At 36.7% G+C, this 24,653-nt stretch overlaps 1 protein-coding gene across 2 annotated transcripts in view; it reads left to right on the top strand.

Annotated features, from left to right (window-relative positions):
* BTRC (beta-transducin repeat containing E3 ubiquitin protein ligase) overlaps positions 1–24,653 on the top strand; it is a 193,136-nt gene that overhangs the window by 135,897 nt on the left and 32,586 nt on the right. For both annotated transcript variants that reach the window (XM_027851774.1, XM_027851773.1), the window contains one exon: positions 17,043–17,274. In XM_027851774.1, coding sequence (XP_027707575.1) covers positions 17,043–17,274 — 232 coding nt within the window. The remainder of the gene's footprint in view (positions 1–17,042; positions 17,275–24,653) is intronic.

The raw sequence follows: 24,653 nt of genomic DNA, 5'->3' as shown, positions 1-24,653 counted from the left end.
GAGCGCAAAAAAATGAAAAAAGATATACAGAAATCACTAAAGAAAATAACTCACTAAAAAAGTAGAATTGGACAAACAGAAAAGGAGTTGCAAAAATCCACTAAAGAAAACAACTTCTTAAAAAGTAAAATTGGCTAGATGGAAAAGTTGGTACAAAAATCTAACTAAAGAAAATAATTCTTTAAAAATTAGAATTGGGCAAGCAGAAGTTGATGACTACATGAGACATCAGGAATCAATCAAACAAAATCAAAAAAATGAAAAAAAATAGAAGAAAATGTGAAATATCTCATTGGAAAAACAACTAACCTGGAAATTAGAACCAGGAGAGATTGTGTAAGAAATATTAGACTGCCTGAAAGCCATGACCAAAAAAAGAGCCTGGACATCATATTTCAAGAAATTATCAAGAAAAACTTCTCTGATATCTTAGAACCAGAGGTTAAAATAGAAATTGAGAGAACCCACCAATCACCTCCTGAAAGAGATCCCAAAATGAAAACTCCCAGGAATATTATAGCAATACTCCAGAACTCCAAGGTCAAGGAGAAAATACTGCAAGCAGCCAGAAAGAAACAATTCAGATATCATAGAAACACAATCTGGATTATGCAGGATTTAGCAGCTTCTACATTAAAGGATCAGAGAGCTTCTAATATGATATTCCAGAACACAAAGGAGATAGGAGTAAAACCAAGAATCACCTACCCAATGAAACTGGCATAATCCTTCAGGGAAAAAAATTGACATTTAATGAAATTGAAGACTTTTAAGCATTCCTGATGAAAAGACCAGAGCTGAACGGAAAATCTGATTTTCAAATACAAGACTCAAGAGAAGTATAAAAAGGTAAACAGGAAAGAGAAAACATAAGGGATTCAATAAAATTAAACTGTTTACATCCTTCATGAGAAGGTGATACTTGTAACTCTTAAGAACTGTATCACTATTAGGACAGTTAGAAGGAGTATACATAGAGGGTGTGGGTGTGAATTGACTTTGATGGGTTGATACCCAAAAAAAAAAAAAAAAGCAGCTTACATTCATTCAGGGAGACAGCCTGAACATAAGTATATGTAAAATATATACAAGATATATACAATTTTTTTTGAGAGGGAGGGCATTGTCAGCTGGAGGGAGGACAGAAAAATAATCATATAGATGATAGTGTTTAATAGATAACTGATCTGATCAGAGTTGGACTTTTCAGAAATCAATTTGGCAGCTGTATATGGGACAGATTGAAGAAGGGAGAGAAATTGGAGACAAGAAGAGCAATTAGAAAGCTATTGCAATAGTACAGATGAAAGATAATAAGAGCTGGGACTCAGTCAGTTACTTTGTGAGTGGAAAGAAGAGTATTGATGTAAGAGATGTAGTGGAGACAGAAGCTCCTGAACAACATTCTGAAGTCACAAAAACCAACAGTTCTTATAAGGAGTAGAAGTAGTTATCTAAAGAGAATAAGCTGGGTACCAGGGAACTCTACTCATCAATCAACCTAGATTTTTTTTTTTTTTTTAAAAGACACATACAGAAGTTGGAAACAAGGGCAGAATTGTTCAAAAAAGCATGATGTGGTCCTGGAAAAATCGTTTCAAGAGCACTAAAGTTCAGACTCAACTGAGGCTGGCAAGGAAAACTAAGGATAACAAAAGGCATTTATTAATTTGTGGGAAAGAGAATCAGAAAGGGGACGGGACACTGTTTAGTAAAGGTAAAAGGGTGATAACAGGTAACCAGAGAGAAGGTAGAGCTATTCAACTCTGGTTCTGCTTCTGTTTCCTCTGCCAAGGTGAATAATCTTTGGATTGGAACAGTTTGAACAAAAGTGACTAATTGGGAATTCATATTCATATAAGTAGGGAATTATTTAGAGACTATGTAGCACCTGGCTTAACTCCTGGACTTCATCATTGTTTCCCCTAACTCATCTTCCTGCAAGATTGCATCTGCTCTGAAACTCATACCTTCTCAGTATTTCCTGTCTCTGGGAACCTCTCCTTTGAAGAGGTAGAGGGTGGACGTCGGAGATCTCCACTCAGATCCTCCATTAAAGAGAAAGCCCAGTGCAGCCACCTCACCGTTTTCCACTTGGCTGTAGCTTCAGATCTTCATTATGCCCCCATGTCAGGTACCCCTCCTCTCCCCACTCCCCAACACCCTGCTTTTCAGCTTCTTTTTATGTGTTGTCTTCCCCCATTATCTTGTGGATTCTTCTTGGACAGGGGCTCTCTTTTCCATTTCTTTGTATCTCCAGTGCTTAGCACAGTGCCTGGCACATAGTAGGTGCTTAGTAAGTATTTATGGAGTTGTTGGTTGATTGGCCATCCCTAGAAGAGTTCAAGTCACAAGGCTCAGGTAAACTGATGTCAGGGTGCCACAGGAACTGCCAGGTATGATTGCCAAACCACTATCATTTCTCTTTGAAAGATCATGGAAAATATAAGAGGTACCAGCTTGAAGAAGGGCAAATGTCATAGTTTTCAAAATGGCAAGAGAATAAAGTATGTAAACCATTGAGTTTGACTTCAGTTTCTAGCAAAGTATTTTTAAAAGATGGTTAGTTAACATCTAGAAAAGGAAACAAGAATCACAAATATCCAGCTTGACTACATCAAAAACAGATCATGATAAACTAATTTCATTTCCTTTTTTGACACTATTACTAGATTGCTAGACCAGTGAGAGCTGTAAATAACAGTTTTTCTTCATTTTGGCAAATCATTTGACTGTCTCTAATGCTATTATTATGGAAAATATGAAAAGATGTGGATTAGGTAATAGTAAGGGAAATAAAAATTTTATTAAATGTCCAGATCCAAAGAGTAGTATTAATGATTAACTATCATCTTGGAAGAAGATCACTAATGGAATATTCCAGGGATCTATGCTTGACCCTGTGCTGTTTAACATTTTTACTATTGACTAGACAGTATGCTGTGTGACCCTGGGCAAGTCACTTTACCCTATTTGCCTCAGTTTCCTCACCTGTAAAATAAACTGGAAAAGGAAATGGCAAACCACTCCAATATCTTTGCCAAGAAAATCCCAGAAGGTATCACTTAGAGTCGGACATGACTGAAAATAACTAAGCAGCAAAAAGATAGTATGCATATCACATCTGCAAATAAGACAAAACTGGACTAGCTAACACATTGGATCTATTAAAATTGTTTTTAATAGGGATAAATGTAAAGTCTTATACTTGGTTTCAAAAAACCGACTTCATGAACACAAAATGAAAAACATATATCTAGTCACCGTTTTGCCTGAAAAAGATCCTGGAGGTTTCAGTGGACCACAAGCTAAATATGCGTCAACTGTGCCAAGAAAGCTTATTCTTAGTTTGCATTAAGAGAGGTATCATGTCCAAGACTAATTGGCTTGCTGTACTTAGTGCTAGTCATACCATATGTGGACTATTGTGTTAACTTTGAGCAATATTAAGAATGGACTTGAAAAACTATAGAGTGTCTGGAGGACAGTGACGAGGGTGTTGAAATTCCTTGAGAAGGTGCTATCATTTGAATGAGGGTCATTTGAATGAGCTGGGTATGTTTGTCTTAGAGAAGAGAAGAGAACTTGAGACAGACTCTGGTAGCTGGCTTCAATTATTTCAAAGACCATCCTGTAAAAGAAAAGAGTGGCGGAAATTGTAGGGAGGCAGACAAGTTTGATATGAAGGAAATTCTCACTATTGGAGGGAAGCACTGGGCTTCTTCTTACTTCAAGTAAAATCCGGGTTACCATTTGTGGATAATATCGTAGAATGGATTATGGTGAAGGAGGGAGTACCTTAACTCCTTCACAGTGGTCCAGCTAGATGGTTTCTGAAATCACTTCCTACTCTAAGATTCTATGATAAGTTTTGACAAAGCTTTCAGGCTAACATTTAACATTGTCTTCAGTGTGGTGCTAAACCAGCATTGTAGTGTTTATACTTATGGGGAACTCTCTAAGCTTATCAGTAGAAGTTTTAGTCATTGGGCATCTGTACTATATTCTACTCGTAAACTTGGTGAAGAGAAAAACACCACACTTTATTCCAGAAAATCTGTAAAGTCAGTAGTATTGAGTACATTGGGGGTTTTAGTCCCAGCCATACTAACTTGTGTGAATTTGAGCAAGTTATTTTGATCTCTACTTCTAAAAAATGTGCTGTATCCAAACCAAGTTTTTCCTGGATAAATTAAGAAAACAATTACCCAAGAATTCCAGAGAGAAATTACTTCAGTCCCTTGATATTCCAAGGGTTATTAAAGTTTTACCTGCAGATAACCAAGACTTCAGAAGTCACAAGTCATTTACTTCATTCAGTGCAGCTCAGAGAGTCCTGTGCTGCCTGCCTCAAAGGATTATTTCCTGCCGCATTTAACATGCATTAACAAGCATTTGGAAAGAGCTGAATTTCTTGTAGAAAGCTGAGTTGGCTTCTTGAAACACCAATCCAAATCTTCTCTTTTTTTAATCCTGGTTTTAGGTGCACTTTCCAAAGCTTTCTTCAATGAGCAAGTTCTACCTAAGTGTTAAACTTCCTTAATGGATTGTTTTGTTGTTGTTGTTGTTGTTTCTAATGAGAATCAGCAGTGCTAGAAAGAGGAAGAGCTTTCTTTTTCACTATATATAAATCTTTTTTTCATTTTTCATATTTATTATCAGGTTCTGCTGAATAAAAATAGTCCAACAAGGCTTTTGTACTTTCCTCTGGCAACCAAAGGTTCCTTCATTTTTATTTGTAGGAGAAGTAAACTTCATAAAGCTAAGCAAAGGGAGGATGTAGTGGGGGAGACAAAACTCTTAGTTCAAACTTTCTCCCATCACAGAAATTTTATTTTGGTAATATTAACATCATTTAACATCCAGATGAGCAACCTCTATCAGAGAAAGTTTTACAGAAAGAGCAACCAGATTCTGGACAATTAAATTTTATTAGCCTGCCTGAAACATTAAGTAGTGGTTTAAGAAAATAGTTTTTCATCTCCTCTCCCTTTTGATGTTTATTGTTTAGCAGTGTGGGAGAGGAACTGTTTGTCCAACAAGCATTACTGCTGTTCCACTTAAATAAGGTGGTCTTAGTAACATTTAGTCCCTTATATATTAATGTTTTCTTACCTTCTAAGGACCCAGACTTGTCATAGACTATAGATACAGTAACATTAGCATGTAATTCTGACCCTCCAAAACCAGCTTCTGGCTCTTTTTCTTAGGTTTTGTACAAGAAATGTTCATAATTTTGCCTACTCTAATGAATTTGATGACATTGGAGGAGGAATCTAAACAGGAGGAAAGTTAGTCATTTTTATATTCTTTCCTTTTGTCAGTAACCTTGGGTCATACCCAATCAAACTGAATTTAGACCCATTGTGTCTAAGATGTGACATTCATTTGACAATTACAAGATAAACTGCTTTAGCTTTGATGTGTTGATTTAATTGCCGTATTGTTTGCCTGTGTAGCCACAGTGTGATTCATGATTCACAAGTGAATGGGGTAATCATGAAGACTGCTGTAGTATACTTGCTGGCCAAGAAAGCTAAGACCTTATCTCATTGTAGCTTTCACTGGTCAGGGTACTATATTCCAAGTAGTGGTCCTGGATCATCCAATTTGCTTTCCTTTTTTTTTTTTTGCAATAGTTTTTTACTTTTATTTTTCAGTAACAAGTACTTTTTAAATCAATTTTCCATACCCTCCTCCCTGTATTTTTTTTTGCTCAAAGAAACATGAGCAAAATTTTTTAAATACCTGAAAAACAAGTCCCACGCTCCATAGCTACATAGTCCAACAAAAGAAGTCCCAATATTAACCACACACACACATGCCTCTTAATACATTTTAAGTTCATCACTTTTCAGTTAGGAGTTGAGTAATATGTTTCATCTTCATTTTTTTTGGCCTTGTGGTTCATCATTAAATTGATCAGAGTCCTAAAGTCTTTCAAAGTTGTTTTTCCTCTATCATGTTATCGTTGTATAAATTGTTCTCCTAGTTCCACTCACATTGCTCTACATTGGTTCATAAAAATTTTGTCTTTTTCCATCAATTTCATCATTCCTTATGACATCATAATATTCCTTTTCATATATCACAGTTTGTTTAGCCATTCCACAACATAACACCTCCCCCGCCCTACCATTTCCAGTTTTTATCTACTACGAAAAGAGTTGCTATAAATATTTTCATACATATAGATCCTTTCCTTTCTGTGATTTTTGGGGGGAAAGGAGACTATTTAGGCCTCATAGTGATATAGTGGTATAGTTGATTGAAGCAAAGTATGCAAAGTAATTCTCTGGGGATAGTTCCAAATTGCTTTCCAGAATGGCTGAACCAATTTATAGCTTTATCAACAGTGCACTAGTATACATGTTTTCCAACAGCCCTCCTAACAGTTGTTGTTTTCTTCTTTTGTCATTTTTGCCAGTCTGATAGGTATGGGACCAGGGCCTCAAAGGTTATTTTCATTTGTATTTCTCAAATTATTAGTAATTTAGAGCACATTTTCATAGAATTATTAGTAGCATGAATTTCTTCCTTTGAAAATTGCCCATTCATATATTTCTTTTAACTGTTTGTCTTTGGGGAATGCCTCTTACAAATTTTGGAAATGAGACCTTTATCAGAGAAACTTGTTTTTTTTCCCCCTAAATTACTTGTTTCCCTTCTAATTTTACATTAAACTTTTGCAAAAAAAAATCTTTTTAATTTTATATGATCAGAATTGTCCATTTTATCTTGATCTTCTCTGCCACTTGTTTACTCATGAATTCTTTCCCTATCCATTGATCTGAAAGGTCTAACCTTGATCCTTTATTTATGATGTGATGTGTTTATATATGTCATTGTATTTGTTTGGAGCTTGCCTTGGTGTATGATGTAAAGTGTTGGTCTAAACCTAATTTCTGTCAGACTTCTGTTCAGCTTTCTTAGCATGTTTTTAATAAAAGGAGTCCTTAATGTGGAAATGTGTTTTACATGATTGCACATGTATGACCTCTATCATATTGCTTGCCATCTTGGGGAGGAGGGAGGGAGAAAAATTTGGAACTCCAGTCTTTCAGAAAGTGAATGTTGAAAGTTGTCTTTACATGTAATTGGAAAAAAAATGAGATATTATTCAGTTGTTTGGGGGGAAAAAGAATATTAATGGCATGTATATCATATTGAAAATTATATCGACTCAGTTATCCATTGTTCCCAGTCCTACTTATCAAACAGTGCTGGGGAAGGCTCTGGTGGGAAAGGAGACACCAAGTCTGCAGTTTTTGTATCACCTGCTTTTTGTCACGTACCTACAAATTGTCACATTCTTGCTACCTTGGGGAAGAACTGAGATGCAGTGGCTCAACCTCTTTTGCTGAGGTAGACCTATCTAAATTGTCTTAGTTACCTATAAAAGCTGTCCCCACCTTGAAGCCATTGGTGATTTCCAGTGATCATTGTCAGTGTGTTGCTTGACATATTAAAATAAAATCATTTTAATTCTCAAAAAAATAAAAATAAAAATGAGTCCTTCCCCAAGTAAGTGGGGTCTTTGGGTTTATCAAAAACTATGCTACTGTATCTGTTTGCTTCTATATGTTGTATACTTAATTGATTCTATTGATTGACCTCTTTCTTTCTTTTCTTTTTTTTTGCCAGTATCAAATCATTTTTATTTTTATGGCTTCATAGTTTAAGATCTGGTATTAACTCCCTAAGACACAGTTTGATTAGTGTCTGTGAAATAATTGACTCATTCCTCCCTGAAGATAAAGAGAAACAAAACAAATTGACAAATTAAGCCCTTAGGTAAGTGAATGTGAGTGTAGAATGCAAAGGAATGCCCAGTATTCCCATTCTCTGACCTATAAGTTAACAAAATGGTGGCCCACTAAGGTTATGTTATGTAGTTCTTAGGCACCAACATTATCCTTAAGTCATTTCAAGCTACATGTTATAGTATCTAGTAAGATAGGCCTTGGAATTCCTTTTGTACTTGCCTTGTGCAAACATCCAAGTTACCTTTTTCTAGTCTAGTAGCCTTAGAGAAAGCTCTTAGATTCAATATTTATGTTCCATTTGTATCATTAGGGTAAGCAAGCCTGAAAATTTAGAGACTTATCAGTAAGATTGTTTTAGGGCTATTATATTCTATAAATAGCCATAGGGAGTCTTTGTTAAGCAAAGCACTCTTTACCGTTTTTCATTTCTACTGAGGTTGAACTTATTTGTTTATGGTGACTATTATATCTGCCATCCTTGTTAGCCATTCACCATGAAAAGCATAAAACTTAGTTTGCTAGTTAGAATGTTATATAGATGGATACCAGGCCAGGGATACTAGTTCTACCTCAATTAAATTTTAAACTCCTGCATCCACATACACATTTAACAAAAAGACTGCTGTTACAACCCTCTCAAATGGATAATTTGGATAGGAAAAGTGAAACAGGATTTTAGACTAAATATTCTTGGCTGCATGATACTTTTCACAGTAGTGAAAGGCACTGAAAGAGTTAAATAGTGTAGTCAGTGAATGATTTTCTAGCCCTAGGGGTTTTTGAGATGCCAGAGATCCAGTAATACTGCAGTTAATTGAATTCTTCAGACATGGGCTCATGGTCTTTGGAAAATTTCAGTGCTGCAAAATTCTCTCCTGCATTGGCCCCAGTGATAGTTCTTACAAAGCCTTAAAAGTTCTGGATCTTTTTTTTTTTCTTAAGGTGTTTATCTCTTAATTGTGTTGCCTGCTAGAATATTTTATATGCCATACCAGAGCATTTTCAGGGTTCACACATTATCATGATTTAGTAATTTATGTTACTTTTCTCTCTATTTTTGCTTCCCTACTTCTCAATATAGATTTCACTGAGGCTTTCCATGTTTTTTTTTTCTTGTGAGCAAAGTTTGAACAGTGCGCAGAAAGTTAACTGCCTGGAGTCTTTTAAATATAAGTAACACGCACCCAGTAATAAGCTGTCGGTTGTTTTTTTGCTGCCTGCAAAGAAACATAAACACAGCGCTCATTTCTGGCAGGTTTTTACTGTCAGAGTTTCTCCTATTATATTTATCTTACAATTTGCCAGGGGGTGAAGTTATTAAGTTTTAGCAGCAGCCATCGATCAAGTTCACAAGTTAACACGATAAAGGCTCTGTGCCGCTCCCGATCCGGGGAAATGATGATCCTCACTCGGTAATTAACTAAATGAGAAAGTTAAATCTTACTTGAGAGCTGGGAGAGATGAAAGAGAGGTGTTTGTCAGTTTCTCAGTGGAAATTAGAAGCAGTTTTCTGCAATTCCCTAAGCTGCTGCTCTGTCATATTTTACATAAGCACTGGGAAAACGTCTTGTAATTAGTGCTGTCATGGAGGATTTTTTTTTTTTTTGCTGAAGGATGTTGGAATAATTCATTAGATTATCAAGAAAGGCTTGTGTCCTGAAATGATTAGCACAGTGAAATTTAAACCATTAACGATAACAAGTTTAGAGCTTGCTGCAGTGCAGAGGCACCCGGGGTATGTCTGTGCCTATTTCAATCATTTCTTATAATTAAACATTATGTCCTTTTTTTTCTCCCTTCACTAGGACCCATCCAAAAATCCTTTTAAGGTAGCACTGACTAGATCAGTGAGTTTACCAGCCTTGGAGGTGTGAGTAGTTAGTAGCTATAATAATGCAGCGGGGGCAGCTAGCTGGTGCAGTGGATAGAGCACCGGCCCTGAAGTCAGGAGGACCTGAGTTCAAATCCAGCCTCAGACCAAACACTTCACACGTACTAGCTGTGTGACCTTGGGCAAGTCACTTAACCCCGATTGCCTCATTAAAATATATATATAATGTAGTAGTAAATTAAACCACTGTGAGTTTCTTAGTTTAGAACAAAAGAACCTATCACCCTGGAAGCCATAAAGTTGCATGAGAGAACCCACTAAGGAAACAACTGCCTTAACTTTGAAACTTAAAAATTTTAGATGCCTGTCCTATCCCTTTGGCTATCACAAAATCTAGTAAAGAATCCAATGAAGACATTGTTTTAATTTTTTTAGTCTTGTAAGGTTTTCCTCATAACGAGTCAGCAGGAAAAAGATATTTGGCAGACTTTTCCAGCATTTATCATCTTTAATAACTCCATCTATGTTAGGGCAGTTGTATGTTAGTCTCCTGATATTTTTTGTTTTTGAAAAATAGGAAGAAATCAAACTTTATTTCCTGGTTGATTACTGAAAATTACTCAAGATGTTAATTTAGTGTGAACATTCCTTCTTCTGATGCCTCCCTGTCTACTCCACTTACTAATCAGATTTGACATGCTTATGAGTTCACCTAATACATAATCATCTGTTGTAGGAGCTGTTAAAATATTAATGGAGTGACCTCACAGAGAAAACTGATGTACACTTCTGTGAAAACCTGTACCACTTTCTTCCACATGTCTCTTCTCTAACAACTGCTATTTTTTCCACTTGGGTGAGAAAAGAATAATTAACCTACTGCTCTAGATTCTCATTTAATTTTTAATAACTGAAATTCATGAATATTAAAGAATGTAAACCCACTTTTAGGTCATTGTCCTTTCTTCTGCATATCCAGTTTAATCCAGTCTTTTGCCTTAGCCTTCCAGTCTTTCTTTATAGATCTTGTGAGGGGATGGCCTAGGAGCGTATATTCCACTAAAATCTCAAGATGTTTTTAAGATAAACTGGTATCTAATGAATGCCTCTTCTGTTTTGTATTTGTGAATTTGATTTTTCTGCCCAAAGTGTAAGATTTCACATTTACCTTTATTAAGTTGCATCTTATTTAGATTCACCTCAGTGTTATAGCCTTGTTCCTATCTTTTTGTATCCTGACTTTGTCATCCAGTGTGGTAGTTGTCTCTCCTAGCTTTGTGTCATCTGCAAATTTGATAAGCATGTCATACATACTTTATGAAGCTTGGCTCTTTCTCAGTTCTCATTTTCCATCCAGACTTCTACTGAAAGACCAAGAGAGTTGTGATTACTGAACCACTGTCATTAATTTTGTTAGTTGGTTTTTCAGTTCATATCTGGACCTGTGTTTTTCCAAAGGTGCAGGGAGCTCCTGGTGAGAAAACTCTCTATCAGTGGAGATCAGCATCTGTTCTGAAACTTTGAGACAGTTGCCTGGGAAACTGAGAGGTTAGGTAACTTGCCCAAACTCGAGCCACAAATCATATATATCAAACAAGACTTGAACCTCGGTCTTCCAAGGTTGGCTTTCTGTCTCCTCAGCTGTGCTGCCTCTTTGAAAGATCTTAAGAGACTAAGAGATATACCAGAGGACTGGAGAAGAGCAAGTGTTGTTCCAAGTTTCAAAAAGATGAAGATGGAGTCTACAAACTGTTGGCCATTGAGATTGACTTTAATTTCTGGTAGAATTCTAAACAGTATCATTAATGGTTAGTGAACATTTGGAAGAGGAAGTGTGTTCAGACTACTTCATCAATAAGTCATGAAAGACTAACCTCATTTATTTTTTTCAAAGCATTACTAGAAGTCGGTAGTGGACTACTCCAAGGATATTATGCTTGTCCCTGTACTCTTTATAATTTTTGCCAATAATGACTTAGAAAAAGGAGTAAGTCCATCAGTCAGTCAGCAAGCCCTTGTTTAACTCCTGGGACATCCTTATCAAAACTGTAGATGAGCCAAAGCCAAGAGAGACAGCTAATATTTTGGACAACAGGGTCCAAAAAGATCTGAACAGACCACACTATTGGGCTAAATCCAGTAAGATGGTATTTAAGAGGAGCAAATGTAAAATCTTACACTTGGATTCAAAAAAATGACTTCATAAATACCAAGTGAGGGAGTTATGACTATGCAATATTAATCTGTTCAAAATCTTGTGATTGTAGTAGAATAGAAGCTCAGTATCAAGAGTTAGATTGACAGGACACTCTAGAAAAGCTAACTCGTTCTTAATCTACATTAAAAAGCATTTTGTTCAATACCAGGCAGATGATGGTCCTCCTTTACTCTGTGCTGCTCAGACCAGAAGGACATTGATAAGCTGGATTGTGTCCTGTAGAGAATGATTAGGATAATAAAGGGTCTCAGGATCATGCTACATGAAGATGGGCTAAAGGAACTGAAAACATTTCTCTCAAAGAAGAAGAGACTTAGGGGAAGGATACAGAATTATAGGATCATATATCTAGAAATGTAAGGGACCTTAAAAGTCATCTAGTCTACCCCACCCCGCCCCCAATATTGCAGACAAAGAGACTGAAATCTTGAATATGATAGGGTTGTTAAATGGAAGAAAAATTAGATTTGTTTTCCTTGGCCTTAGTGGACTGCATTAAGATCTGTGCGTGGATGTTTCCAAGAGGCAAACTGAGGTTAAAATTAAGGAAAAAATTCCTAACAGTCAGAGAGGTATCCAAAAATGTGCTGGAGAAGTAATGAGTTCCCCCTTATTTTAGATTTTTAGGCAAAAACTGAAAGACCAGAGAAGATTCTTGTACAGTCGCTGATGGGCGCAGATGGCATCTGAAGCCCCTTTAAATTCCAGAACTGTCATTCTGTACTGGGAAAGTACTTTATAAACTACAAAATGCTAATGTATGAATGTGAAATATTTAAGATTTAACAGATAGTGAATGAGTTCTGTTCTATGAAAGGTACCATTACCTATTTTTATTTCTATTACTCCACCTTGCAAACAAGCTCCTATATCATAGGCTTCTTCATTAAATTATGAGTTTGGACACAAGATCATGCCTTAGATATTTCACTCCTTCTGACCTTTGCCTGTGTATAATAGTTGGTCAATGTGTGTTTAAATGATTGAATAACATTTAGTCAGCCCTGACTGCCCCATCATGAGTCTCTCATTTCTTATCTGTTTGACCTTAAGCAAGTCACTTAACCTTGTGGGACCTCAGTTTCCTCATCTATCAAACAAAGGCATGGGACTTGATAAACATTAAAATCTCTTCTTGTTCTAAATTGTATGTTAACTACAAATTCGCAAAATCAGCACATTTCTTTAACAGTGATGGAAGAGTACTATAGTCACAGTCCAGACCAGTGTCTTCTCATGGTAGCAGGGATACAGCTAGAAGAAACTCTATGATCATTTTTAATGTGATGTATGTAGTAGTATATTAATCTTTGAATACTGCATTATCCAGAGCAGGAGTCAGCAGACTATGGCCAGGTGTCCAAATGCAGGCTGTTTTTGTAGGGCAGTGAGCTAAACATGGTTTTTTACATTTTCAAATGAAGTTTCATTGTGTTTTAAAATGTGAAAACTATTCTTAGTTTACTGACTGTACAAAAACAGGCTGCTGGTGGGATTTGGCCCTCTGGCATTTGCCAACCCCTGATCTGGAGGACAGCTATATAAATACTTAACTTCCAGTTTGTTTACTCCATCTGACAGCTGTGTTGTTGTTTTCTTTATGAAGCTACATATTGATTTTAAGAAAAGAGGAGGAGGAGATACATAGTGGAAGGGAGGAAGGGCTGATAGCCAGAGCAGGTAGTTACTGTTACCATTAAGCTGAGGCAGTTTGTCAGCTTTCCTGGGGACTTCCACACAAGTGGTTGAGTCATCAGGCTTTTTCTGGGGAAGCCAAATCAATTCTACCACCTCTGGTAACCATTACCTTCTCACACACGCAATCTAATATACAGCCTGTTGGTTTCTTAATAACTGAACTTTTTCATTTTGCCCTGGTAGGTTTTCAAAAGTCCTCAAATTGAAATTTTGAGATTTTATTTTTTAACTGTAGACCATAGCTTTTTTGCTACATTTACTTTATGTATTTAAGAAAAACTGTGTAGAGGAATATTATAGGCCTTTTACTGCCAGAAATCTTTATAATAAAGTGCAATTGCTAGTTGAAAATAAAGTAAGCTAATCCATTCTTCTTCGATATAAATAAAAAACATGGCATGTTATACAAGTAATGATGAGTCAGTATTCAAAATAATATAGCCTGTCTGCTTTTTTACTGGCCTGCTTGATCATGTGTAGGACTGATTAATTTGCAGTGGTCAATAGGTTTAGGTCTAAGATGTGTGCATCATGTCATCTCACAGAGCGTATATCCAATCCTGAGGATGGGATGACTAAAAGTCCAGTGCCAGGTAGATGGAAGGAATTGTTAGGAAATTAATAACTTCTCCCTCATTCAATTCACTTTCAGAAACTAATTGTTCATTTGCTTAAGAGTCATGCTTTAACTTGTTCATCACAGGTGAATGTATATCCTGAACTTGTCTCCCTATTGCTTACACTCATACATACTTGTAAAATCCCAAAGTAGTTTCATTTGTTAATGATACTGATGGCTGGTAACCAAGATATAACCCCATGGGTAAAGAAATACCCAGTTTGAAGTATAAACAGCATAATTCTTAAATTGGCAATTTGTTACTAACATTCCCTATTCTGAACTGGTTTTGATCAAGCAGTTGTGAATTCTAGATTGCACCAAACAGCAATCATATCCATTCTATCTTTTAAAGAACAGAAGACATATATGTAAAGGGAGGTAAAACAAGAAGTTTGGGCTGTTAAGGAAAAAGTTGATACATGAACAAAATTATATAGCTGTCCAATCTAACATTTCTCAGGTTTTCCCTTTTATTCAGCAATCACTTGTTACGTGCCTACTATATGTGTAGCCCTGTACTAGGTCTGGAAAAGATAAAAAGTTTAGACAGGACATGGTCCCTGCTTTCATGGAACTTATGGTCTGAGATGCAAGCATCCTTGTAAAAAAAAGTTATATAGATATCTTTTGTTTTTTACATCACCCAGATTTCTTCAGTATCCTTCTCCTCACTCCTCCCAAAAAGCTATCCCATGTAACAGAAAATATATTTTAAAGAAAAAAAAAAAAGAAGAAAAATCAGGCCAATCAATGCATTGAAAAAATCTGAAAATATATGCAATTTTCCACATTCATGGACCTCCTGCCTTTGCAGAGGAATTGGAGAAGGTTTAGTTATCCTTTGGGGAAGGGAGATAGGGCAAGAAGCAAATAAGTATTTATGTACCACCTACCATGTGCCAAGCACTGTGCTAAGCATTTTACAAATATTGTCTCATTTGGTCCTCACAACATCCCTGGGAGATGGGTGCTTACTATTATTTCCATTTTACAGATGAGGAAACTGAGGCAAACAGAGGTTAAGTGATTTGCTCACACAGCTAATAAGTGTTTGAAGTTAGTTTTGAACTCAGGTCTTCTTGATTCTAGGTCCTAGGCTTTCTCCACTGAGCTACCAACTGCCTTGAGGCCATACTTGTTCTTTGTAATTTTGCAGCATTCACTTTTCATTGTTTTGTGGTTATTGCTTGTTCCATTTACATTGTTGTAGCCATTGGGTATGTTGTTTTTCCTGGCTCTACTTACTTCCTCTGTGGCCAAGTGAACTATACTTTAGCGGTATCTATCTCCTCTAAACCCTAAAACTGGGGTTGCCTTCAGCATTACGCCAAAGAACTAACAAAATAACTTTGAAAAGTTGCTTGATAATACCAGTAATCTAAAGTGGGCTGCATGCGGCCCACCAAAGGATTTCGGGCAGCCTGAAAAAAATGTATAGGATGTAAAAGAAAGTAAAGATGTAAAAAATGCTTTGTCCATGTCCCACTTAACCTGCCTTCTACTAGTCACCATTGTGCAGGTCATGGGTCATGTAACTTGGTGGGTGGGTTGCCACTGCATACGCCTTCCTGTTTGTCACGTGACCTGCGGCAACCAACCACTGTCAGTCTGTTTCTAGTCTGAGAGGACCGAGAGCAGTATCTTTTTGCTGTGTTTTCCAGGGTTACTAAATGTAAACAGTAAGAAAACGTGAAAAGAAAACTTGTACTGTTTAGCAAAGTAATTTTTTAACATTAATGTGGTTTCATGATAAATGAAAATCTTAAGTAATAAGTGTAAGTAATTGATATTAATTGAAATTTCCCTTTTTTAAAATATGGTTTATTTGCAAAATAATTTAATCATTAATTGTACCTGTACTTGGAAAGTGAGCTGCTAAAAACCTACCTATAGCCAGAAGAAGTTTAGCCTATTTTAATTTTGGCCCTTACCTACTACCAGGTTGTGCAGGTCTAATCTAAAGAAAGTCAAGCTTTCTTCAAAGATGATTTATGTTGAAGGCAAATTATCAGATAATTTCCACGTACTAATTCTAATAAAAATGTTTTTAATACTGTATGTGATGTTGATGGAAGGATTGGCCACAGCTTGCAGTACTTTACATCGTAGCCTATGAGAACCTAGGATCACCTGTTTGCTAGCAAGCATTATGATGAAGTTTGAAAACATTTAGATACCCAGTGTAGGAACAGAATGGATCTATCATTTGAGGAGCAGCTCAGAGAGACTCATCACCAGAAGGTCTCTAGATGATCATCTATTTTAGCTGCAGCAAACATAAAACTGTCTACTGAAGTTCAGAGGGGTTGCAGTTTAAATCAGTAGAAAGAATCCTCACATTGACAAAATTGTAAAGCTTTTAAAGTATAAAAATGGGATTTTCATAAAAGTAATAATGAAGCTTTTTTGTTTTGATAACTTTAAGAATAGGATTTGAGTTTTTGTTTAAAAAAGGAATTTCAGCACAGCCTTGTATATACATTGGACATTCTTTACTCAGAGGTTTTTTTGCTGGTATTTACCACTAAGAAAATGAGTATTAGAGTGTTTTCAACTCAATTCAGTAAATATCTGTTAAATACCTACTGCGTACAGGTAGTTTCTCTTGTGTCCTAAGGACGCAAAGATAAAAATGAAATTATACTTTCCAAACATGTTTCTCTTCTATGGCCTATTTAACATGGTTTCTCTTAGCTTGTTACATATGGCAATACAGGCAATTTCATATTTAGGTATGATCTTTTTCATGCCCTTCTAGACAATGACAGTATGTAGTAGTGTCTGATCACTAACAGTGATGTGATAAGATGTATGATTCTGGCATTTGCCTAGTACATGCCTTCCAAAATTTTCCTCTAAGTTTTACTTGTTAATGTCCTATGGTTTTTTTTTATTCCCCTTCTTTAGACAAAACTTGCCAATGGCACCTCTAGTATGATCGTACCCAAGCAAAGGAAACTCTCTGCAAGTTATGAGAAGGAGAAGGAGCTGTGCGTCAAATATTTTGAACAGTGGTCAGAGTCTGACCAGGTGGAATTTGTGGAACATCTCATATCTCAGATGTGTCACTACCAGCATGGACACATAAACTCATACCTCAAACCCATGCTACAGAGAGATTTCATAACTGCCTTGCCAGGTAGGTCATCTGGTTTTTGTAAACCATAAATTTTTCTATGCTTTGGCTATATTGCCTCTTCTTAAAGAAGAGTTTTGATAACATTGATAACGTGATAATATACTGATGGTATTGTTCTTGTCTAGGCATTTCCTCTTTTTAATATATTAACCTTATTTTATATTTGTCCCTTTTATTTGAGTCATCTCAAAGCAAAAGTATAATAAAGAAACATTTTCAAAATAATTATTTTATATAATAAATATATATTTATAAATATAGATGTAATGTGTTTATATAACATATTATATAAATATAAAATATAAAAATAAAAAATTTTAAATAATGGTTCTTTCATCCTCTTTGACCTCTTTGTGCCCTCATCATTCACCACAAAAAAATAGCCCTTTTTACCCAAATAGAACTCTTTCTAAGAGATGTCTTGTCTAGCGTATCTATAAGCAATCTTGGTTTCAAATTGTATTTGTTGTATATTAATAACTTATTTTTATAAGTTTGATCAGCAACCGGTATAAATTCTAGGACTGAATAGGAAACATTTTTAATTGAGAATCTTAGAAGGGTACCTCAGGAGCCTTGTTATGAAGTTAAATATGTAAACTCTAACTTTTACAACCTCAGTGTGCTTAGTAACCAAATAGCTATTGAAAAACTATGTAAATAAGTAGGCTATGAGAGACTTAGAAATCTTTTTTTTTTCTTTTATTCTAAGTGCTTAATGGTAGTAATCTAGTACACCAGAAAGGCATTATTACTTTAGGAAATGCTTCTCTTAGGTAAATATAAGGATTGTGACTACATTAAAATCAATTCTTAAAGAGAAACTAATATTGAAAAGACTTAATAAATTTCAGCTACATTATAGAATTAATTACCCTGAAGAATCTTATATGAAAATGTTTTTCAACCCCAAAAGTTAAATTCCAGCAAATATATTTTAATCATGTCTTGAAAATAAACATTTTAGTGCTGAATTTATAAATTTATCTCTCATTAAATAGAAAATAGGTTCTTACTGACTTCCAAAATTATTAGTATTAAACGCGTTTGATTGGTGGTTGGTCTTGAGCATGTTTATGCACACTTGCATTTATGATCCAGAGGGAAAAAATACACAAAATGAAGCTTAGTTGTTCTCTTTCTCTTATTTAGTAAACGTTTGTGCCTGAAGAAATTGGGAAAAGAAGAGGCTTTTCTGAACTGAGTCTGTAGAAAGCTTCTGATGTGACCTATAAAGAGAAATAACTTTGAATGTCTCTGTCTCACTTGTGAATTAGAACAGCAGCCAAGAGAAGGTTTATTGGTGCAACCATACTCTTTTATAGGCAACTACTCTTCAGAGGTCTCAGTACAGATTAGGATTGAATGGGTGGTAAAGAATTTTAATGGCAAGGCCTATCCAGTTAAAAAAAAAAAAAAGGGAATGACCCTAAACACATACATAAACAGAATATTCTCACACTTGTCCTATAATGTAGTTACTGTGATGCTGCCAAAATTATTGACCAGCTTAACAACAAACATTTATTAAATACCTAGTATGGGCCAAGTACTAAGGATACAAAGAAAAAATGCTACAGTCTCTGCCTTCAAGGAGCTTATGTTCTAGTAAAGAGTAACAACAGCAATAATGCCAACTAATCATGGGGCTCAGGAGAGGCCTCATGAATAATGTGACATTTATGCAGAGCCTTGAAAGGTGCTAGGGATGCCAAAAGTCAGAGGGAGAGCATTCCAGGCAGGAGGACCAGCTGGTGCAAAGAGGGAAAGAGCAGAGCAAGTAGGCTGGTTCGGCTGGAATGGAGAGTTCCTGTGGCAAAGTGATGGGAAGTCAGTCTGAAAGATAGGTTGGAGCAGGACTGTAAGAGGCTTCAGACACCAGAGGAGTCTCATTTTTATCCTATAGACAATAGGCCACTGAAGCTTTTTGAAAAGGAGAATGACATGACCAGACCTCTGCTGCTGGTAATATCATTTAGCAGCTGTAGGAAGAAAGGATTAGAGAAGGGATAGACTAGAGGCAAGGCAGCTAGTTAGGAGGTAATTGTAATGGTCCAGGTAGGATATAAACTGGGGTAGGGGATTAATGAATAGAGAGAAAGGGATGGATGTGAGATATATTGTGGAGGTCAAATACATAAGACGTGACAACTGATTGAACATGAAGGAGATTTTCAGGTCACATCACCAGTAAGATGAGGGACTAGATTGGACACACTTTCTCCAATCCTCACATCCTCTCAAACCTCTCCAAAATAGGGATTATGTGGAAATAAAGCAAGTTCAGCTGTGTCTATAATCTAAGCAAGAGATTTCAGACACAGATCCAACAGGCTGCATACAACCTGCACACTCAAAAGAATGGCCCAAGCAAGATTAAAATGCAATTAGGAAATATTTAACAAAATAAATATAAATAACAGTAAAACATAGACAGTGTTATTATGTAATGGGCCTTTGTTTCTATTTGAGTTTAACTACACCCAAGCAGATACTAAGAACCCTAAGAAGGTAACAACCCAGTGATCTAACAGCAGAGAAAGCTAATCCTTAATGAGTTCAGTCAGTATCTCCCTCACAGGCCCTGGCAGGGCTGCACAAACCAACTCATGGGCTTATAACAGAACTTATCTCTGTCTTCCACCCTCCCAACCTTTGCACTTGGGAAACCAAAAGCCAGAAACTTGTTCTGGCTGGAACTACAGCATGGCAGCACACTATTCTTCATCACTCAGCCAGAAAAGAAGGAACTGGACAGCCTATATGAGGTTCCACCAGGCCTGGGGAAAAAAAAGGGAAGGGGGAGACTGGCATCCACCTGTAGCCATTTCTTTCTTCTCCTGCCCCAGAAGACATTTAGGGCAGAGACCAAGGCTGCCAAAATTTGAATTCCCCCATATAAGAAGGACATCTGAGATAACTCAAGGTCCAACCCCTGGGAAAGTGTCATCAGAAGGGGGAGGGAGTAAGAAAGTGAGCACTAAAGGAAAAGATTGATAAAAATCTTGGGATTAAACTTTGTTAAAGACTTTGAGCACAAGCAGATATATCAATAGGGAAGATTTTAATAACAGAAAGGAAATATGACCTCCAGATCATCTAAACAAGTTCAGACATCCTATAATAAATATTGCAAAACAAAGTAAAATGTACCAACCAACACTTGATGAGGCAGAGAACTCTGTGCATTCCCAAGTGTGCATAGAACTATAGCAGGATGTTCCCAAATAGTTTAAGAGAGAAATATGAATTGTGAAAAGAGAATTTATGACCTGTACAGCAGTAGTAATTAGCAGGATAGAAAAACTTGAATCCATAGTGGCAAACCTCACCAAAGAAACAAAAAAGAGAATAATTTGGAATCCAAATTCCCTTAAGTAAAGAACAATCTGGAGAAGAGAAGCAAAAGGCAATAGTATTAAAATAAAACATCTCTATGAAAGCAAAAGATCTCCATCAAAGCAAAACATATTGATCTTGAGGACCAGATGCAAAGAGACAAAGGATTATAAGTATCCCAGAACAAAGTGTTGCACAGTTAGGTGATACAGTAGATAGAGTACTCGGCCTGGAATCACAAATACTTGTTTTCCTGAGGTCAAATCTGACTTCCAAAACTTAGTAGCTATGTGACCCCGGCAAGTCACTTAAACCTGTTTGCCTCAGTTTCCTCATTTGTAAAATGAGCCAGAAAAGGAAATGGCAAACCTCTCCACTATCTTTGCCAATAAAACCTCAAATAGAGTCATGAAGAGTCAGACACGACAGAAAAGGACTGAACAACAAAAAGAACAAAGTGCCAGTTGAAAGAATTCACAGAGGCAGCTAGGTGGCACAGTGGGCAGAGCACCAGCCCTGGAGTCAGGAGGACCTGAAGTCAAATGTGGCCTCAGACACTTGACACTTACCAGCTGTGTGACCGAGGGCAAGTCTCTTAACCCCATTGCCTAGCCAAAAAAAAAAAAAAATTACATATTCTCTCAAGGGGGGAGCATGCTATGCTGCAAAATCCAAGACACATAGTAGTTAAATTGAATTATATCAGTGACAAACAACGAATTCTGCAAGCAACTATAAAGGAAAGGAAATCTGAGTAACCTATGAGAAACCACAAGAGGGAATGGAATAATGTGTTCCCAGAAAACAAAGGAGCTCAAGATACAGCCCAAGCCAGTCAGTCAGTAAGCATTCATTAAATGCCTACTACGGTACAGACACTGTGCTAAGTGCTAGGGATAGGAAGAAAGGCAAAAGAAGGTCCCTGACCCAAGGAGTTCATAATCTAATGGCGAAGACAATAGGCAAACAAATAGGAACAAACAAACTATATAGAGGATAAGTACGAAATAATTAACATAGAGAAGGCATTAAATTTTTTCTCTTCTAAATTTATTTTATTTTTCAATTTAATAGTATTTTATTTTTTTTCTGATTACATGTAAATACAATTTTAAACATTCATTTTTTGAAAGATTTTGAGTTCCACATTTTTCTTCCTCCCTTCCCATCCCCCTCCCCAAGACAACAAACAAATCTGATATAGGTTATTTATGTGCAATCATGTAAAACATATTTCCACATTAGTTATGTTATGAAAAAAGAAACAGAACAAAAGGAAAAAAACAAGAAAATGAAAAAAAAGTTAAAATAGTATGCTTCAATTAGCATTCAGACTCCCATCAATTCTTTCTCTGGATGTGGATAGCATTTTCCATCATGAGTCTTTTTGGAATTGTCTGAAGAGAAAAATCTCTTCAGGGTACAGACCTACTAGTGGGATTGCTGGATCAAAGGTTTGATTGCCCTTTGGGCATAGTTCCGAAATTGCTCTCCAGAATGGTTGAATCATTTCACAACTCCACCAACAGTGCATTAGTGTCCCAATTTCCCACATCTCCAACATTTATCATTTTCCTTTTCTGTCATATTAGCCAATCTTTTAGGTGTGAGGTAGTACCTCAGAGTTGTTTTAATTTTCATCTCCCTAATCAGTGATGATTTAGATAATTTTTTCATATGACCATAGATAGATCTGATTTAGAAGGTATTAAAATTAAGAGGGGTTAGGGAAAAACTTCCTGGAGAAAGTGGGATTTTAGTTGGGCTAGGAAGGAAGGAGGCCAGGAAGCAAAGATGACAAGGGAGAGCATTCCAGCCATGGAGGACAGCCAGAAAAATGCCCAGAGCTGAGAGATGGAGTGCCTTGTTTCGTGAAACAGCAAGGAGGCCAGTGTCATTGGATCAGAGAGTATGGGGAGAGGGGGAGGTGGGGGGAGGAAACGTGGAGATAGGAGACTCACTTATAAAGTGCTTTGAGTGCCAAACAAGATTTTGCATTTGATCTATGGCTGCTACTCCTACAGACTTTCCAACTACAGAAGATTAAACCTATTCCTGCTCTCTTTGTCTTTTAGGGTTCTAATTTCAATTAGAAGAAATGTTTTATGATGGGCAATGGGGATCTTACAGTGCGTATAAGCTATAATATTGAATGGAGGGTGACGTGATCAGAAAATTAACTTGACAGCTAAATGGAGGATGGGCTGGAGTGAGTGAGAGACTTGAGACCTGGAGACCAAGTAAAAGGCTATTACAGTAATTCAAGTAATTCAGGGACCTGCACCAGGCTGCTAACAGTGTCAGAGGAGAGAAGGGCCATGTATGAAGATGTTATGGAGGCGACATCAATAGGACTCTGAACCAGATTGGCTATGGGGGTGAGAGAGAATGAAGAATCAAGGATGACGCCTAGATTTCGAACCTGGTTGACTGGGAGGATGGTGGTACCCTCAACAGTAATAGAGAAATTTGAAAGTGAAGATGTTTGGGAGGAAAGATAATGAGTTCGGTTTTGGTCATGTTGAGTTTAAGATGTCTGTGAGACATCAGTATGAGATGTTCAATAGGCAGTTGGAGGTGTGAATTAGGAGGTTTAGGAGAGAGGTTATAACTAGATCTAAGAAACCTCAGTATAGAAATAATAATTAAGTCATCAAGTGAAATAATATGGAGGGAGAGGAGAAGAGATCCCAGGCCAGAGCCCTGGAGGTCACCCACATTTAGCAAGCATGACTTAAATGAAGATGCAGTAACTGAAAAGGAGCAGGTCAGACAGCTAGGAGGTTTTCTACTACAGGAGAAAGTAGTGTCACAAAAACCTGAAAGAGGGTGATTGCAGAGAGGGTCAAGAAGCATGAGGATTGAGAAGAGACCATTAGATTTGGTAATTAAGAGATCATTGGTACCTTTGGAGAAAGCAGTTTTGGTTGATTGATGAGGTTGGAAGCTGGACTGTAGAAAATTAAGAAGAGTATGAAAGGAAAGGAAATTATAGATGACCTCAAAGAGTTTAACCAGGGAAGGAAAGAGAGATATGGGACAATAGCTAACAGGGAGGAATGGATCAAGTGAAGATTTTTTAAGAATAAGAGAGAGAGAGATGGGCATGTTTGTAGTCAGTAGGGAAGCAACCAGAAAACAGGGACAGACTGAACATAAGTAAAAGAGTGGGGATGATAGAGGGAACAATCTGCAGGAAAAGGTGGAATGAAATGGGATCACTTGTACATGTTTTCTTTGAGTGAAAAAGAGGTGAAGAGAAGATGGTGGCAGAAAACATTGTAGTGATGATGTGAGATGAAGAAGAAAGAAGAGGGAGCTCTCAGCTAATGGTCTCAATTTTTTTTCCATGAAAGAAGAATCAAGATTCTCAAGCTAAAAAGGTGGAGGGACTAGGAGTGATGGGAAATTTGAGAAGGGAGTGTCACAGAAATTCAGAAAGTATTCAAGAGGAGGGGGTAATCGATTATCCTTTCATTTTTAGTCATTTACTTTTTTTGTTTTACAGTGGTATTATTAAAACACAAAAAAACTACTTTTCTGTACTTACTAAAAAATCTCTACATATTCCTTGAACTTTTTTTCCCTCCTCCTCCTCTCCACTAAAATTTATCTCCAAAGATGGAAGGGCTGTGTCTTGTCAACTGGACTCCTGACCTGCACCTATGCTTCTTAAAGAGGGCATCCTTAACTTGCACCTGTATTTTCTCTGTCTCTCCCCACCTCTTACCACTTCTTTGTTGTCCCAAATACTACAATACAAAGCATACTAACCCTTTTCTCTGGATATGCAACCCCTACCCCTAGCACATTTTAAATATTAATGTTTTACAAAAGAGCTTTTGAACTGCTATAAAAAGAAATGAGAAATGACCCTAATATAAAGATTTTGGGAATCTGTAACACAGAGTGTGAGATGCCATCCATAGAACATCCCCATCCCCTAGTGCTGAAATCCATATAGATAGATGTGTATTGCTTTCTGGATTCCTTTTTATTTTTAATGTCTTGAGGGTTTTGCTGGTTGTTAACTTTAACTC

Source organism: Vombatus ursinus, unplaced genomic scaffold, assembly GCF_900497805.2.
Source record: "Vombatus ursinus unplaced genomic scaffold, bare-nosed wombat genome assembly UNPS02009205.1, whole genome shotgun sequence".
Taxonomy (NCBI): domain Eukaryota; kingdom Metazoa; phylum Chordata; class Mammalia; order Diprotodontia; family Vombatidae; genus Vombatus; species Vombatus ursinus.
The sequence above is the reverse complement of the archived record's forward strand: the minus strand, read 5'-3'. Positions and strand labels throughout refer to the sequence as shown.